Source organism: Chinchilla lanigera, unplaced genomic scaffold (genome assembly GCF_000276665.1).
Source record: "Chinchilla lanigera isolate Chin_1 unplaced genomic scaffold, ChiLan1.0 scaffold00063, whole genome shotgun sequence".
NCBI classification, from domain to species: domain Eukaryota; kingdom Metazoa; phylum Chordata; class Mammalia; order Rodentia; family Chinchillidae; genus Chinchilla; species Chinchilla lanigera.
In genome coordinates this window covers 6536741-6547518 of record NW_004955464.1, presented here as the reverse complement: position 1 = coordinate 6547518, position 10778 = coordinate 6536741, and the positions used below count along the sequence as shown (strand labels likewise).

At 49.6% G+C, this 10778-nt stretch overlaps 1 protein-coding gene across 2 annotated transcripts in view; it reads left to right on the top strand.

Moving 5' to 3' along the window:
- Positions 1–337: 337 nt before the first annotated feature.
- Fam159a (family with sequence similarity 159, member A) overlaps positions 338–10778 on the top strand; it is a 26701-nt gene continuing 16260 nt past the window's right edge. Inside the window, exons 1-2 of one of the 2 annotated variants that reach the window (XM_005398572.2) lie at positions 338–636; positions 8164–8303. In XM_005398572.2, the coding sequence (XP_005398629.1) occupies positions 455–636; positions 8164–8303 (322 nt within the window). In that variant the 5' untranslated portion in view covers positions 338–454. Of the gene's footprint in view, positions 637–3314; positions 3505–8163; positions 8304–10778 lie in introns of those variants that run through there. The other variant, XM_005398573.1, reaches the window with a different exon arrangement.

Sequence of the window (10778 nt, the reverse complement as noted above, 5' to 3'; positions counted from 1 at the left end):
GGGTGGTTGTGAACTTTCAGTGCAGTCGCGTCTCCATCGTCCCCAATCAACTTTACTGCGTGGTCACTGGCCTGTCTCCTGTCGGTCTCCCGAGCACAGCGCCAGCACCAGGCGGGTGCGCAGCGCAGGCGAGGAACCCGCGTCCGTGGCCTCGAATCCCCGCCATGCCTTCCGGCCCCGCGCACACCCGGGCAGGCTGGGAGGGGCAGGGGCACGGGCAGCTCCCCCCGGGCCGCTCTGCGGGCTCTCCCCCACCCCCCCACCCCGGGGCTCCCTTCCCGCCCCGCCCTCCCCGGGCTCCCTTCCCGCCGCCCCTCCCGCACCTGTGGCTGCAGGCAGCTCTCGGGCTCCAGGTCCCACCCGCCGCGCCTCCGCCCCTCTCTGCTTCTGTCTGTCTTGCCCCTCCCCGCGGTCTGGTCGTCCAGTCCCCGCCGTCCGTGGTGGCCGAGGCGCGATGAGCTCCGACTGCACGAGCTATGTGAGCGCCGAGCAGGAGGAGGTGCGCGGCTTCAGCTGCCCGCTCCCGGGGGGCGAGCCGGACGCCGTCTTCTGCTGCGGCTTCCGCGACCACAAGTACTGCTGCGACGACCCGCACAGCTTCTTCCCGTACGAGCACAACTACATGTGGTGGCTCAGGTACTGGCGCTGGCCCTAACCCCGCCTGAACCCCACTGCAGCCCTAGTCGCCCTCGCCGCGCCCTCCGCCCGGCTCCTGGCTGAGCCCGGTCTCACCTGAGCGCCCACCAACCCCATCCCTCCCTCCCACCCCCAGGCCCAGACTCCCCTCCCGCGTCACCAGCCCGACTCCCCAAGCCCGCACCGTCTCAGGTGCATCCCCCATCCGGACCATTGTTTAGAACCGAGTTTGAATCTTACCTCAACTCTACCCCAAACCCCTCACTCTGTCCCCACTCCAGACTTCATTTGACCACCACCCTCCATGCAACGCCAAATCACACAGCAGCCCTTGCCTTACAGCAAAAGCACACCTCCAAACGGTCACAGGAACCCCAGACTCCACGCTAGTCCCCGCCAAGGGCCGGCCAGGGTCTCCTTCCTGCCACGGACACCAGCGGCTTCCCTGGCCTTACCTACCTATTCCCGATGTTCATCCCAGTCCTTATTCTGTCACCAGCCCCAGCCTCCTCTCCCACCGCCTGATGTAGGTATGATCTAGACCATAGCCCCACTCCATGCTGCACCCCAACTCGGCCTCAACCCATTCCTTCCCTTTCATACTTACTCTTTCACTCTACCGAACGCTCAGCGTGTGCCAACCCCTTTGGGGCGCTCTGGGTGGTATCCCATCCTCAAAGGAAGTCGGAAGACCCGGGGGTCAAGCTGCCTCCAGTTCGGCGCGTCCCAGCGGCATAATGGCACAGCAGAAGCCAGCCTCGGTCATGTTATAGAGGTGTACTTTGGGTGCGTCCCCTCCCATAGCAGAGCAGTCTCCCCAGATGTTCAAGGAAGGGGTTAGTTAGGCCAGCTCTGCCATTCCTGGGACCGAGGTGCGGGGTTTAGGTTTAATCTGTCTTGGTCTGCAAAGTCCTCACACAGAGATGAGACCTGATCACCAACCTGCTGTGGAAACCAGGCATCACAGTACACGAGCAAAGGCTGCTCGCCCTGTGGGTGGAAAAGAACAAACAGCACTATCTGCCCCTGAAATCTCCCTGAGCCTCTATCTTTCCATCCATCAAATGGGGAGAATGATCCGTCCTTGCCCTGATTTCCAGCTAAGGCAATGGCAAAGATCAGACGAGGTAAGAGGCGAAAACAGCTTGGTCTATGCCAATGACAATTACAAATGTTATTGCTTTTCTGGTGTGCTCAATCTGTAATTCTATAAGGTGTTCAGATGGCTGGGTTTCAGAGCCTGCACAGCAGGCTGATGTCTAAAGCCAAAGGAATCACTAATTTATTTTCCATTCATTCATTCATTCACTCATTGTAACCTTTGCTTTCTCCCAGGCGCTTCACAAGACATTGCAGACACAAAAATCAATTATTCTCTGCCCCAGAGGCACTCCCCGTCCATTGCAAGAGATAGAACTTGCACCTAAAAACTGGAGTATCTGTTGGCGGTCCTCTGTATCTTTAGCACTGAGCTGGGAGCTGACTTTCGCTTTTTGTTGTTGTTGTTTTTATTTTATTTTTAGAGAAAAAAGAACCAAAACATATTAACAAACACACAGACATAAATGAAACAACATAAAAACAATATAAACAATACAGAATTTCATTCAAGGTGAAAAGAAATTAACAATGGTTGTTGCATTACATACTGTTATCTTCATATTGGTACTCAGATAAACAAATACAGACATGCAAGAACGATCAAACAATTCAATAATCAACTGTTCCTTTCCAGAAAGCAATAGAAATTAGTAGTACAATTATCCTGGCCATCTTGTGTGTGTGTGTGTGTGTGTGTGTGTGTCTGTGTGTCTGTGTGTCTGTGTGTGTGTCTGTGTGTATTTTTTCCCTCTTTCTTATTTTCTCCTGTCCCTCAACCCAGTCATTCCTTCCTTTTGAGCAGTTTCTTTCCTTTTTTCGCTATGACTTTTGAATACAGATGCAGTGTGGAGCTTTGGGGATGGTCAGAACCTGGTTCAAACCTTGGTTCTGTCTGAATATCTGTATAGATTGCAAATTCATTTCCTATCCTGGCCTCTGTTCTCGTCTTCAAATGGTGATAGTAACACCTTTCCTGTGGAATCATAAGGAGTAAGTGAAATAATGCACGTGACGTTGACCAGTGCCTGTAAGAGGAGCTCAGTAGAAGAGTTCCCTTTCCTTGGTTCCAGGGTGGGAAAGGAAGCTCAGAGTCCGAAAGTGAATTGTCCAAGATCTTCTAGCAATATTACAGAAGACTGATTTGAAGAACATTACTGAGGGCTGTTCAAGGTGTCAGTGCTTCCACACAACGCTGGCCCCTCGTCTCTCCATGTTGCAGCTGGGAAGACTTGAGAGAAGTTAGGTTATATCTGGGAGTGCCTCAGGAGTGAATGCAGAGCTGGGATGAATACACAGGCTTGTCTGGCCTCCAGCCCAGGGCTGTCCTGTTCCATGACCGTCTAAACCTAGCCTGGCCCTCTTATAACCTGACCTCCTCGGGTCACTTGAAAAGCGCTCACTGACCCTGCACTGTTTTTCTGAGCACTGGGCGAGCCTTAGGGGACACAGAACTGAGGAATCCCTTCAGCACCCAGCCAGGGCCTTTTCCCTCTTCCTTACTCCCTCCCCTACACACCTCTTTAGTCCCTTCCGTTGCCTGGGAAACCCTGTCCCCGTGGAATGCTCTAGTAGCTCAGATGATGCGTTAGTGATGGGGTGATCTCTGAGGTCACATCCCATGTCACTGTGACCCAAAGGCAGCTGAAATGTTCCAGTCTATAGGACAATTCTTCCAGGGCTTGAACAGAACATGATTCATACACATCACAGACTATCATTCCTCCTTATCGATGGAGAAGGGGAACTGAGGGCCCTTAGGACATCCAGGTGATTATTGTGCTCTGAACCCTGAAACAGCCTTTCCAGCATGCTCCTGATGGAGCCCTGCTACTGCAGGGTGGGGGCCTTGTTTGGCTCGGAACTCTACTTGGCCCTTTTCACAACAGCTGTTCCTTACAAACAGAAAAATCACCGGGTAAGCACTGTTTCCTTGGAGAGAGAATGCTGAGGAGAAACGCTGATTTTTAAAAGGGGAGCATATCAGAAAGTGAGGATACCCCGTGGAGAAGCAGCTGATACTATCATTCCATCTGGTCCATTTGCCAAACACACTCTGTAGCTAGTTTTGCATTTTTACCAGGATGTGAGGCAGAAGGCAGCAGCCTTGCTGGAGGGCAAGTTGGTGGCCAGGTCCTGCATACACCATCTGCTTTTATCCTTACACCTAACTGGTGAGGGAAGAAGCTTGGCAGTGGAACAGCAGAAAGAGGGAGTGATCTCTCAGCTTACAGGTGGCAGAACCAGGATTCAAACTCAGAACTACCTGGTGACTGCAAAGTGCTTACTTGTTAGGCTGCCCCTCCAGTACTTTCTTAGGGGTCACAATAGAGGTTTTTTCTTTTTTTTTGATCTTTCAGAGTCAGAACAGTGAATTCCTACAAGCCTAGAAGCTCTCTAATCTAATTTCTGTGCAGGCAGGACCCTGGCTTCATCAAGAGGCAGCCTGTGAACCTCTCCTGAGACAGGGAGCATGCCATCTCCTGAGGAAGCACCTCCACACGGACAACTCTTTCAGTGCCAGTTCATCTTACACTAAAAGCAGATTTTCTAGGAGTGGGAGGATAGCTCAATAGCAGAGCGGGTGCTTAGCATTCACAAGACTCTGAATTCAATCCCCAGCACCAAACAACACTAACCAGGTTTCCTCCCCTGAGGGCCTTTCCCAGGTAGTGCCTGCTGCCTGACTAACCTCCCATCAGGGACTCCTCCCCCAGTTCCCTCACCCACTCTGCAACAGGCCCTTTTTGGAGACCCCGTCCATCTAGGTGCCCATTGGTGTCCCTCATAGAAGATGTGGCCCCCATCTGGGCACAGATCTACCCGCCCTAGGAACAATAAGTATATCTCAAATGAGAAACACAATTTCTGATTAACTTGCAAGAACTGAAAAGCACTTTCAAGTATTGGGGCTGTTGGCACTTTGTGTGAAAACTGAGAAAAGGACAGGAGAAACAAAAGGAGAAAGGAACCATGGAAAATCCAGTGTCTTAGCTTGGTTTCCCAGAAGGCTCAAAGACAAGGACTGAATGGCAAATTGTTTGTATGGAAAGATGTCCCAGAAATCCATAGTAGGGTGTAGGAAAGAGAGAGAGGGAAGAGAAGAAGCCACTAATGGGTGTGTTAATGAGCAACTCACACCAAAGTAACCAGAGCTCAAGCTCTGCCAGCCAGTGTCAAGCGTACACCTCAGAGTTATCCCATGGGAGGGCCAGGAAGCTGGGTATTTATCTACTAGTTTGTGTCAGTCATTGGTTGTGGGCTGGTGGAGGAGAGAGGAATTAATTACCCTGCACTTCTGACCTGCCCAGTGTGTAGACAGAGCCTGTCTTGGGTCCAGGAAAGCCCTCTGGCAGAGATACAGAGGTGGGCAGTTGAAACTCTGACTGGAATTTTCCACAATGATTAGACCCAAGGGAAGGTGGACAGCACATCCACAGCTGCACTCAGAGACATGTGTTAGCCGCTGGGTGTATTTCCGTCCAAACTCACATAGATATAGATAGGCACATATTTATGTTTATGTAGTTAAATTGGGGCTGTGCTATATATTTAGTAATGGGGCTTGCTATTTTTACTTAACATGATCTCCTAAGAATTATTCTGTGATCTTAAATATTATTTGAACACTTTTTTTTGTTTTGTTTTGTTTCCGGTACCGGGAATCGAACTCACGACCTTGTGCTCGTCAGGCAGGCGCTGTGCCGCTGAGCTAAATCCCCAGCCCCTTGAACACATGTTTTAATGGCTCTATATTATTCCATTACAGGGACATTCAGTAATTTCTTTAGTGATAGAAAGACAGACTCTTCAAAACTCTGAAGATGGAGTCTCACCGTGTTGCCCAGGCTGGCCCTAAACTCCCGGCTCAAGCAAACTTCTTACCTCAGCCTTTCAAGTATTGGGGCTGTTGGTATGTGCCAACACATCCAGCTCTAAGACAGCTCTAAGATGTCTTAGTGGAAATTAACCATCAGCTCACTGGGATGAGATCTACAGAAATGGCAAAGGTAGGAGTCTGAGGCTAGAGTCAGAGAGGAAGAGACATAAGAGAACTGAAGAAGGGTAGGCAGGAAAAAATAAAGTCTGGTACCTGTCTCTCTTCTGAATTAGTTACTTTTCCTGTGGCTGAGACAAAATGTCCAACACCCAAAGTTAAAGGAGGAAAGGTTTATTTGGTTCACACCTTGTAGAGGTTTCAGTCTGTAGTTGGCTGTCTCCGAGGCAGGGAAGCATGGCAGAGGGGCTTCGAGGGGGAGAAACAGTTCAAGCCTGGCTGAAGGCAGAGGCAGCAAAGCAGCAAGCAGAAAGAGGCAAGGAACCCTCTTTAAGGCCCCTGTATCCTATTCAGGCCACCCACCCTTAGGGCAGGTAGCTCTCATTCCCAGTGTGGGGCACCCTTAATCCTAGCATCACACCATGAATTAATCCCAGTATCACATCTATGATCCTAGTGTCACATACTCTAGATCCAGCCATCTCTGAGAAGCCCCACGTTCGACTGCAGGAGTTATTGGGGGACATCTAGACACAAGCGGCAACACCTTCCTATTGGAGAGTATCCTACAGTGCCTAACACATAGTAGGTACTCAACAGTGTTTACCAGCCCCTACCATGTGCCAAGCGCTGTACAAGGAGAAGACAAAGCTGATTAAACATGGCTTGACTCTGTCTTCAGAGGACACACGAGGAGTATGTTGAACACCTACTGTGGGCCAAAGATATCTCAATGTCATTCATTCTGTTGCCACCTGTCAGGCGCTGTGTTTCAGTCATTCTCATTTTTCAGACAAAAAGGCTGAGGTTTCAAGGGGTAAATAGCTTCATTAAGATCTCACTAAGTCACTACCTGGGCTGGGTTCCTAACCTAGACAGCTCTGTTTCCAAAGCCTTTGCTGTTTGCCTACCACACCAGGCTGCTGACCAAAAGGGAAGCACCCTGTGTGGGTCCGACTGGCATTGGAAGAGGAGTGGGGAGGAGGAGGAGGACTAAGGAGAGTATGAAGGATTAGATATTTGAAGTGGGGCTCCAAGGACAGATTGAATTTCATTGTCGGGAGATAGTGGAAGACAGTCATGTGAAACAGGAAGGATGGGGATCCCCAAATGAGCTAGGAGGCAGTTTTCTAGAGACAGACATGATATTATATGACAATAAATGCATGCTTGGTCTTTACTTCCACTTGCTGAGATGGAGTGCTAAAACCTTGTAGAAATGTTGCTGGGAGAGTCTTTCATTCTAATGTCTGGTCTTGGATTCCTAGCTCCTGACACAGAGCCCCAAAAAGATGATAGCAATATCTTGTTTTCTGAGATGCAACTCTTTGTGGGCTCTGGATGGGGCTGGTTGCTGGGGAACCAATCATGGGTCCTAGCCCAGCCCAGACCTACAGCGAAGGGAGAGGAGCTGAGGGCTGCGGTGCTCCCTGAGGGCTAGTGATGGAATAACCAGGCCTGTAGGAGAAAGCCCACGTAAAAACTCAAAGGCTAGAGCTAGAGAGCCTCAGGATAGCTGAGGGGCAGCCCCCTTAGAGAGGTAACCCCCGTGCTTAGCTCTGGGCATTGCTTCGCACCTGCCGTTCATCTGCATCCTATGTAACGTGCAGGTAAATGTAGGTTTCCCTGAGTTTTGTCAGCCACCCTAGTCAATTAATCAAGCCTGAGCAAGGGATCCTGGGCACGCTAATTGATAACTGTTGGGTCACAAGTGCAGGTGACAACCTTTGACTTGTGATTGGCATCTAAACTGAGGGAGGCAGTTGCATGGGACTGAACCCTCAACCCATGGGATCGGATACTATCTCCAGGCAGACAGTGTCAAAGTTAGTTAAATAATAGAATATATATCCAGTACTAGAGGACCCTTGGTGTAGGTGTGGGGAAACCCACATATCTGGTGTCGGAAGTGCTGTGTTGAATGGCATGAGAGAGAAAAACGGGCTTTTTTCTTTCATACCAAGTGACCACGGCCTGAATTTGACAGAGGCGGTGAGATTGGAGGGGCGATATTTTACATGTGGAGTTGACACTGGTGTGGTCAGAAGGACCATGGAAACTAGGTCAGAAATTACCTTGAGGCTGGAAGGACACCTGGTTTTTAACAAAGCCCTACTATGTGTTTTGATTTGGGGAGCAAGGAGCCTTTCAGGCCACTTTCAGCTCCCTGGGGTAGGTGGGAGCAGGTGCAGAAAAGCAGGGAGGGAAGGAACACACACCAGGTCCCAGTACTCGGTGACACCGAGGCACATCATATTATGCCTGTGGCAAGTATCTGGTGGAGTGGTTGCTGCTTCCCAGGCTTGGTGTGGGAAGCTGTATAAGACAGATGTGGGCAGTGTGGAAGTCAGAGCCAATTCCTGCTGGGTTTCTCCAGCATGTTGCCTCCCAGAGCCCTTGGTGCTCAGCATCCTGTACTTTTCTCTTCCCAGTGTCGGTGCTCTGGTGGGCCTGTCCATAGCAGCAGCAGTCCTCCTGGCCTTCATTATCACCCCCTGCGTCCTTTGTTACCTGTTCATCCGCACAAAGCCCCACAGGAAGCTGGACCCAGGCTTAAGCTTACAGATCACAGGTAAGAAAAAGGCCACAAGCATTCCTTGGTTTCAGCAGGTCTTTACAGAAGGGAGGTAATTAGAAGTGACTTTCAGATCTTTTGCCTCATGAGTTCCTGGACTATTTAGCAGCAGCAGCAGCAGCAGCAGCACATTTCTCAGGAGGTTCACAATCTGAACATTTCCATCCTGAATCTTCATGGGCTCAGTGTTCATCAGTCATTTAATGTAGTCAGTGCTCCACCATCGTGCAGAGACTAATCCATTTGGTAGATTTTCTAGGACAATGTTTAATTCTAGCCTGGGGGAATGCAAACTGATTATAGTATTATCACAAACAAAACAGAATTAATAAGAGAAATTTGCTGCTCCACACACACAATTTACTCAGAAGCTAAAATCAGGCATTTTTTTTTCTTTAATTATCTGATGTTCTGACTAACCATTCTTTCATCAGCAAAGAATATTGAGAGCTTCTAAGGGAAAAGGCATTGCTTTTTTTTAATTTTAAAGAGTAAAAGAAGGATAACATAGTAATAGGGGGATTTACCGAATTACAGACAAAGTGGTAGGACATTATCAATGGTTGTTATTTTACCTATTGGTATCTTCAAGATAGTTTCTCAGGAAAACAAATAGACAAGTAGTGGTGAGTTACAGACAAAAATGGTAGGAAATTATCAATGGTTGTTGTACTATATTTTGGTTTCTTCAAAATGGTTTCTAGAGAAAACAAATAGAGCTATACATGAGTGATCAATTAAATAATCATTGACTATTCTCAATGGTTGTTGTTGGAAACACAGTAATAAACATACATCCATTTATGATACAGCACAGGAATAATACAAACATTACAGAGGTATGGACAGATTGGTAGGAAATTATCAATAGCTGCTGTAATACATGTTGGTATCTTCAAAGTGGTTTCTCAGCAAAATAAAGATATGCAAGAAAGATCTAACAAGTAGTTGTAGCCTAAGGATTGTGAAAAATAGCAGATTACCTTCTCATCAGAGACTCCTTTCACTGAAGTATGACGGCTGGAAGGAAGGCCACGATTGAAAGGAAGGACCGAGAGACTAGCACCAGTGTCCAGCAATAGGCTGTTTTCTTTTTCCTCTGTAGTCATGATTATGCAGGGCTCCTCCTTGGAGATAATGGTCTGGCCAGAGGGAGAAGGCAGAGTATGCCCTGGGCCCCTTCATTCCTGAGGACCAGCTGGTAGGAGGGGTCTGAGCTCTGGGGCCTTCACTTCAGAGGGCAGTCCGGCCTCTAGTGGCCACCTTTACAGTCAGGGCATGGCCCAGGGGGCTTCTTAGGGCAGTCCCTCTTGAGGTGGCCTGGCTTTTGACAGTGATAGCAGATGAATGTAGTCAATGAGTTCTTCTTGGGGCCCTGAGAATCAGACTTAGGGTCTGTTTCTCTTAGTGCTACAACAAAGGCAGCTGTTTTTTCTCGGTCTTTTTGTTTTCTCTCCTTGGCTTCCTCCTTGTCACGGCTATAAAATACTGAGGAGGCCATTCTTACTAACATCTCAAGTGAGCTATTTGAGGTAAAAGCCATTTTTGTAGCTTTTTTCTACTATCTGGGGCTGACTGAGTAATAAACTTATCTTTAAGAATAGTTTGTCCCTCTACTGAACTGGGATCCAAGGACATATGCTTCATCAATGCCTCTTGTCTAAGAAAGCAGAGAGGTGTTCTGTCCAGCCTCCCAGCACAATGGGACCCCACAATCACTTAGTGTCCCCTCCCCAACCATCAACACAGGCAGCAGGAACGTGTGGATGAAGTCCTCGGCCCGCTAGTCAGTCTCAGCACTATCAGGTGCGAAGTGTCCCAGGCAGGTAACCTAGACACGTACCTTCTCCATGAAGGCAGTTCTTCAGAATCTGAATATTGGGCACCCATGTAATCCATGAAGTCTCGGTGCAGACCTCTCCGGAGCTCCACTCACTCCTCCACCGCAGCCTGTACAGTTAGGGGAAGAATGGCCTCCAGGGTGTCTCCCCAGGTGTTGCGCAAGGTCCGGCTGGTTTCCAGCTCCCTAATGGCTCCTGCGTCCCCAGTCAGCTCGACCTCTGAGTTGTCGGGCGTCATCTGCACTCTCATGTTCTCCGAGTCCTTGTTCATCAGCTGCTCCTCCGCTGACTCCGGACCTTTCTGGCTCTCGAGGGCAGGGCCAAGAGTGACCCGCCGTGTGGCATGGTTTCCCAGAAGTTTCTCCATGTTGGGATGGTTCACACACATCTCTGGGTGGGCCTATTGTGTCGGCGCTTCTCTGTGGCATGGCGGTTCTTGACCGTGAAGCAGTGGCCAGCTTGAGGGCCGGTGTGCATCTCTGCACCGCTTACCAGATGCCTGCTGCCTGCCTTTCTGGGTGCCTGCGCGGCTGGGGGCCGGCCCCAAGAGGGCTGGTGCTCCCCAGCCGCAAGGCCTCCCGGGTGGGCGCCTGCGTGGCTGGCTCAGGAATTGCTTTTTTTTTTTTTTTTT